General features: G+C 47.7%; 1 protein-coding gene across 1 annotated transcript in view; it reads right to left on the bottom strand.

The window, feature by feature from the left end:
* Positions 1 to 5817, bottom strand: part of LOC310939858 (transcriptional activator MN1-like) — a gene marked incomplete at its 5' end in the record, with an annotated part of 19832 nt that extends 14015 nt beyond the window's left edge. Inside the window, one exon of the mRNA XM_083904706.1 lies at positions 2133 to 5817. Coding sequence (XP_083760832.1) covers positions 2133 to 5817 — 3685 coding nt within the window. The remainder of the gene's footprint in view (positions 1 to 2132) is intronic.
* Between the last annotated feature and the right edge of the window lie 2029 nt (positions 5818 to 7846).

Below are 7846 nucleotides of genomic sequence, written 5' to 3'. Positions count from 1 at the left end.
GTACTGCACATATATATGTATATATCACTACATTTTGTTATGAAGCAGGACGCAGCGTAGTTACAATTATTCTACATTTTAGATCATTTTACATGCGCGTATATGTATATGAACACACACGTACTGCGTGTATGTACATACACTCGTATATATGTGTGTATATAAATGTTGGCGTATATATATATATATATATATATATATATATATACGCGCCTACATATCCATACATATATACTTGTCTTTATTTTGAATTTCAACAGTGTAACCACAATTATTCTACATTTTAGATCATTTTAAATATATATATATGTATATATATATATTTAAAATAGACAACACATATAATATATATATGTGTTGTCTATTTTAAATATATATATATACATATATATATATATAAATATATACATATAAATATATATACATATATATAAATAATAAGTGATAATGTAGCTATAAACAGAATTATATAAATTATACTTTGGTAGAAGTTTAGTAGTATAAAAACATATATATAGATATATACATATATAGATATATAAATATACATATATATATACTTATATATATATATAAACACTTAGTAGTTTGACGAGACTCGACGCAGAAACTTCATCAACGTTTTCAAACTTTCCGCAGATTTTCCACGGTTGTTATTTGTCATTTGTGAATAAATTCCAAATGTCATTTATTTCACTGTGTCTCTGTTGTTGTGTAAATGTTTATTTAGGTAATTTTGAGAGTGTTTGTTGTTTGTTTGTTTGTCGTTGTCATTAATTAAAGGGTTATAAATCATCAGGTGGTTCAGTCACCGTCGACTGTAAACACACTCGTTAATCAGCGTCACCAGCGACGACGGGACGACGTCGCAGGCGGTTTCGTCAAAACGTTTCGTAACTTTGTCGTAATTTTTGATGCTAAATGACACAAATTTTCAGAATTTATTATCGTTCATTTAATCTTTAAATGATTTAACCTGTTAAACGGTAAGTGTGGACAAAAAAGGTGCGATTTTAAATAAAAGTCAGTTTTTATAATTAGGACGAAAAGTGATATCAACACACACACACACACACACACAATGTGAATGGAGTGACTCGCCCCCCCCCCTCCCTCCCTCACTGATCAGAACAAAGAGACGTCGCCGCAGACGCTCGGCGTTTACATTCCTACGCTTTAAAACTAAAAATGTAAACACGAGGACTAAATAAATATATATATAAATAAATAAATGCCTGTGTACGATGTAAACAAATTAAAATAAACACATAAAAAAAAAAAATCCATCAGGACATAAAGTACATAAAAAAAAAAAAAAACTCCTCACAGCATTAAAGCAATTATAATGTCAGCCTAATAATTACATCATAAATTATTATAATTATTTTTATTATTTTATCATTATTGGAATTACGACGTGACTGCAAAATAAGCCGTATTTTATGATTTGGTATTAAAAACCACACAATTTAACAATTATTAGTTCATCAATTTACTGAGAGAATTTTTTAATTATAATAATGAACAGATTATACTTCAACAATGGAAAAATACCTAAATTAATTCAATTACAACTCAAATTGAGTTAATCCATTCATTTAAAAAGCAGCTCGGAATTATCCCATAATAATAATAATAATAAGAAGAAGAAGAAGAAGAAGAAAAACAAACACGCGGGGGGAGGAAGGAAGAAAAAAAAAAAAAAAAAAACTCCCGCTGCGCAAACGCATTTCCTCAAAAAAAAACAGCTATTCATCATCTCAATGCAGTCGTTCACCCTGAAAACGCAGATAAAGAACGGCAGGAAATGTTGACTTTTCTCTGCCTCGACGTGTGTGTGTGTGTGTGTGTGTGTGTGTGTGACACACTCTCATAATAATAATAATATTAATAATCACTTAATTTTATGTTCTTATACAAAACCAAGCTGCAAATAAAAGATTCATTTTAACGCCTTTTAAAGACAGAAATGTTGCCCTGGAAGTTGAAAATTAATCCATTTCATTAAATTCTCTTATTATCAGAGTCATTTTCAATCAACTTCAATAAAAGATGTTTTTCAGAGCGTGAGCGTCAGACACAGAGAGAAGAAGAAGAAGAAGAAGAAGAAGAAATCAAACTTGTTTAATTACCTTCTTTGCTGCTGTTTTGGCTCTTGTTTTTGTCCCAGGGTCCCATGGCCTTGTCGTCCTCCGCCGCGTCCATCATGGCCTTGTCGCCGGGCACGTACCAGGTGGCGTGCTGCTCCGCCATGAGCGTGTCGAGGTCGATGGTGCCCATGGAGCCCTTGTTGCCGGCGTCCGGGCTGCAGCTCGCCAGCTCGCCGTCTCCGTTCTGCGGCGCCGCAACCGCCGCCGCCGCCGCCGCCACCGCGCAGTCGCCGCCGCTCTTCTTGCCGCCCTTCATGGCCAGCGGCTGGTCCTCGGAGATGCTGAACTGCTGCCGCTGCAGCTGGATCTGGGCCTGCAGGATCTCCAGGGGGTGGATTTCGTCTTGGCCGGAGGTGCTGGACGGGGTGCGTACCTGCTCCACGCCGGGAGTGCCCGGGTGGCTGACCCCGCTGCTCCCCCCTGCGCCCCCACCACCGGCGTTCAGTCCATAGCTATCTGGCGTCGAGGTAGTGTGATTGTTGATGCCCATGCTCAGGGGCTTCTGTCCGCTTGTCAACCCGTGATCGGCCCTCGGCATTTTGGGCGAGCCGGTGATCATGGGCTTAGCGCCCGAGGCCCCTCCCGCGTCCGAGCTGGAGGACACCTCGTCCTCGTTGCCGTAGTGGGTGCTGACGTCGTCGGGAAAGTCCACCCGCGGCGAGCTCCCGTCGGACTTGGCGACACTTTGAATGCCGCTGTCCAACGAAGACATCAAATCGGCCTGGTCCCCCAGCATTAGGTCACCTCCTTTCCCCCACGAGGGCGATTGGAGGTGTTTCTCTTGGGGCGTGCCCCCACCCCTCTCCCCAACACCAGCCGAGGGGGTCTGCTGGCCTGGACTTACAACAGGGTTACCATTGTCGGAGGAGAAAAAAATCCCAGGGCTCACATGTCCGCTGTCTCTTTTTCTCCTCCCTCTCCCTCTCCCACTCCCTGTTGTTGCCTTCCCCTCACTGCACGGGGTAGCGTCCATGTTGTAATTTGGGGAGAGGGCACTGGCTTCCCCCTGCACCGTCTGGCTTTGACTTGCAGGCTTAGAGCTGCTATTCCCGGTGCCAGGCATCTGGCTGTTCTGGGAAGCGCCGCTCTGAAAATATTCAGCACCAGCAGCACTGCCAGTCCCATTAGACGCGCTGCTATTAATGTCCTGCTCCGTCTGACTCAGTTTTCGCTTGCCCTCGTTCGGGTTCTTCTTGTTGAACGTTACGTTCAGATTGGGCGCGCCGAGGCTGGCGATCATGTTCTGGCAGGCGGTGGAAAGGGCCGCCAGGCAGCTCTGCCCGAAAACACTGTCTTTAGTGCTGGGTTTGCTGAAGTTCCCCAGGGACAGGGAGCCAAGCTTGCTAACAGACGACCGCTGGCCCGAGGGGAACTCTGGCTGAGGAGGGTAGCTCCCCGGCGAGGTGTTCACCCCCTGGGGAGCGTTGTGGGCCGACCCCTGGCGGTTCGCTCCCCCGTAGGGAAACGTAGGCTGCGCTCCCATTGAAGGTGTGGGGAAGTCAGCCGGCCGCCGCTCTACTGGTGCGTTAGGATGACCTGCTCCTGCGCCTGGAGATTGCATTTGCGAGAGGTTGCCCATGTTGCCGCTGAACTGCGAGTGCATGCCCGGGGAATGGAGAGCCGGCACGTGACCGTCGCCCGGTATTCTCATGGGCTCCTGCATGCCCATGCCCGGCCTGAACATCATCCCGGCGCCGTTCTGCTGCAGCCCCATGTCGTGGGGTCCCGACTCATTTCCTGCTCCACCCATACGCCGTGACATCATCTCTCCGGGCGGGTGGGACCCCTGGAACCAGGAGTTCTCCTGAGCGACGTGGGGATTTTGCCCGTCGATGTTTGGCATCCTGCCGCCGCTCTCCCTGTCGAAGCCCGGCTGAGGCATGTTCCCCACCGGGCCGCCGTGGGCCATGGGTCCGGGAGGCACGTCGCCGTGGTGACCCAGCTGCTGCAGACTCGGCTGCCGCATCCTCTGCTGCTGATTGCGCGAGGCCATCTGTTTGATCATCATGGCCGCGTTTTGACGCTGCTGTTGCAGCGACTGCTGCTCGGGCCCCGGGTGCTGAAGTGGACCCGGTGGGAAGCCTTCACTCACAGGTGGGGTGAACTCTGCGGGCAGGCCGGGGTAAGAGGAGGGGGAGAGGTGGTTTTCCATGCCGCCACACCAGCCGTCGCCTCCGTGTGCACTGGGAAAGTCAAATCTAGGCCTTTTCGCCATGTTCATGTAAGGAGAGTCAAAGTGTTGAAGCCTCTGATTCGGGGGCTGCTGGGAGGGAGGGGGAGGAGGGGCGGGCTGTTGCATATTAAACATCGGGTCCCCATAGGGGTTCAGACCCCTATTTTCTAGTCTGTGAATAGGATATTCATACTGGTTGTGTTGGCCGGGCATCATGACCCCACCATCCAGAATGTTCGGGTTAGCAGAGCCGGGCTCAGCCTGCGGGGGTCGGGGGAGGCCAGGGGGGCACGAGTTCTGTCTGCCTATCAAGTTAGCCTGTTGTTGCTGCTGCTGCTGCTGCTGCTGCATGAGAGGATGTCTTGTATTAACGCCCGGCTCCATTCCCACGGGCACCTTCCGGCCGTTTCCGAAGCGTTCAAAAAACACTCCGTGCTGAGGCTGCTGCTGAGGCTGCTGCTGCGGCGGCGGTGGCGGCGGCTGGTGTCCCTTGGACATGCCTGGCATTCCTGGTGTCCGTGGCATGCCGGGGTTCCCGGGAAAATTCCCGCCCGGGACTGGCCTTCCCGGCCCAAAATGGGGTAACTGAGAATCTGACTCTGACGGGGAAAAGACGGGTACGTCGAAGTGTCCAGACGGCGGCTCGCTCGGGAAGTTGTACTCTAACCCCTCCACGGCTCCCTGGTTCGGCATCCGTCTGGACTCCAGGCCGTGAGAGTCGGAGGAGGACGAGGAGGACGGGAGGCCGTGGAAGGAGGCCGCTCTGTTCGGGGACTGGTCGAGGGGGAGGCAGGGGGCGGGGACGGCGTGGCTTCCACTGGGAGGCCCGTGATGTTGAAAATCAGGCATGTTACCGGGCCGTTGCTGCTGCTGCTGCGGCGGCTGCTGCTGCTGCTGCTGCTGTTGCTGCTGCTGCTGCTGCTGGGGGAAGCCGTCCCCTGCCTGTGCCTCGGCGAGAGGATCAAACCCTTCTCCGAAGCCCTGCTGTGGTCCCATGCCATTGTTGTTGAAGCCCATTAACCTGCCGCCGTGCAGGCACGACGAGCCCGGCTCTGGGCCTCCGAAGCTCCCGCCGAAGTGCGGGTGATGCTGCTGCTGTTGGTGGGGGTGGTGGCCGTGGGGGTGTCCTTGGTGAGGTTGCTGGTTGTTAAAGAATCCATGCATGGCTCCTTGTTGCTGCTGCTGCTGCTGCTGCTGGAGTCCACCGCCTGCGTGCATGTCCGTGTGGCCCCGCGGGTGGAAGCCTCCGTACTGCTGCTGCTGCTGCTGCTGCTGCTGCTGCTCTCCGTTCATGTTCATGTTGAGCCCCAGCATCTGCGGCTCGCTCATGGGGCCCATGCCGGGCTCCACTGCTCCCGGCGGGGCCCCGGCGTGGAAACCCGGGCTCTTGTAATGAGATCCCATGTTCAGTCTCGCTTGGTTTGCGCTTCTCTCTGACTGGCCGGGGTTTCTGCTATTAATCTGAGAACCAAACTGCTGCTCCAGCCCAAACATACTCCCTTGCAATTAATCCCACATGACGGCCAGTTTTGCCAGTTTTCCGTCTGTCCCCCACAAAAAAAAAAAAAGCAAAAAAAAAAAAAATACAATATAAACTAGTCAAAATGTTTTGGATTATAGTGCAGATTTAACTACTTTAAAATGTTAAAACTCACCAGATAAGTTTTCATTGTTGAGGATCGATTGTTTTTGTTTTATCCAACAAGGACGCGCAGAGAGAGACGGGGACAGACTGCGCGTTAAAGCGTGGACTTTCACCGCTTCTTCTTTTTGTCTTTAACTACGCATACGAATTATACATATGTATATTTAAAAAAAATATATATAAATAAAAAAAAAAGTGTTTTATTTCACTCGCTGCGTGTGAGACTTAAAATAATCCAAAGTTTTTCTCTGTGCGTATTTCTCCGGAGCGAACATGGAAGAAAAAAAACTAAGTTTAAAAAAAAAAAAAAAGAATTAGAAGAAGAAGAGCGATGATCAAAACTGTGGATTTGAGACAGTTTGCGTCCCGTGTGTCATCGTTACAGTCCAGAGACGAATGTCCCACAGCGCGTCTTTGTAAAAGGTCCCATCGTGGAAACGTTGAAAAGAAAAAAGTCCAAATGTTGCTTCTGTTGTTTCTGCACAGAAGGAAAAAATGCAGGAATCAGAGCAGGTGTGAAGCTCTAATGTCCAGTGAGGTAAAAAAAAAAAAAAGAAAAAAGTCCACGGTTCTCCCGCAGACACACAGACAACCGCACAAAAACACCGGGCGCTGGAGAACCGGAGCGTCCGCTTTTCACGCCACCTGAGCGCGGAGCAGCGCGGCGCGCACTGGCCGCACTCCACAGCCGACGGAGCGGCTCAACATCATCCTCCTGCCCGCTGCACAGGACACGCAGCGTCGCGGCGACGAACCGCGAAAGGGTTTTTTTTAATTGTGTTTTTTGAAGAAAAAAAATAAAAAATAATAAAACAAGAATTTAAAATAACTCTTTTTTTTTTTTTTTTCTTTCCCGCTTCTCCGGCTCCAGTGTTGTGTGCGTCCGTTTTGGTGAGCGTGGCGCGGCGCGGTGCGGTGCGGTGCGTACTGAGCGCGGATCCACGGACACTCACAGACTCACTGACTGTGACCCTCTCTCTCTCTCTCTCTCTCTCTCTCTCTCTCTCTCTCTCTGTGTGTGTGTGTGTGTGTGTGTGTGTGTGTCGCTCTCCCAGTGTGCCGCGGTGAGAGAGAGACGCGTCCACAGCAACAAGTTTTGCATTTCTGCAGCCACTTCCATCCACGAGGGCTCAGCCAATCAGAGCGCGCGGGGGGGAAGCGTCGGGGGGGGAAGGGGGGGGCGGGGCCAACAGCTCTTAAGGTGGACCTGGGAAAACTGTGTGTAAATAAAAGTATTTGTTATTTCTCTAAGATTCACTTCACTGATTTTAAGAGGTTGTTTTTATTGACTTTAGTTTTTAACATCTTTACTTTACTGTTTTATATAATTCGTGGATTTAAACATTACTGTAACATCGTTTATGAAATTGCTCGATAAAACAAATTGATTTGGATTTTATTGATTACAAATTGGGCAAAATTCACTTTGTCACAGCAAAACTGGTTGTTTATATGTTTGTAATTATGGGTAATTGTGCACATTAGTGAATATTTACATGACATATATATAGCATATTATAATACATATACAACACATGTAAACAGTACAATAAAATGACAATAATCCATAATTACAGCATATATTTCATTCTGAACTACTTTTATTCAACTCTTCAGTGCAATTATTTAATTTATTGAGTATTTAAGAGTAATCTCTTAGATTATTAATCTTTAAGATTATGTCTGGTTCACATTTAACCTTTTATACCGTCTGCCTTTCCACATATTTACAACTACAGTTCAGTAGTTATTTAATACATTTTTAAGGTTTTTATTATAATTGTTTATGCAACATATCTCTATTTGTTATTTATTATCGAGAGTCTCTGCAAAACTGAGTGTTTTTTGGTGAAATTTGAGATGGGATATTTTAGTCGT

This window comes from Microchirus variegatus, assembly GCF_963457635.1.
Source record: "Microchirus variegatus genome assembly, chromosome: 18".
NCBI classification, from domain to species: domain Eukaryota; kingdom Metazoa; phylum Chordata; class Actinopteri; order Pleuronectiformes; family Soleidae; genus Microchirus; species Microchirus variegatus.
This window is presented reverse-complemented; position numbering and strand designations above follow the sequence as displayed.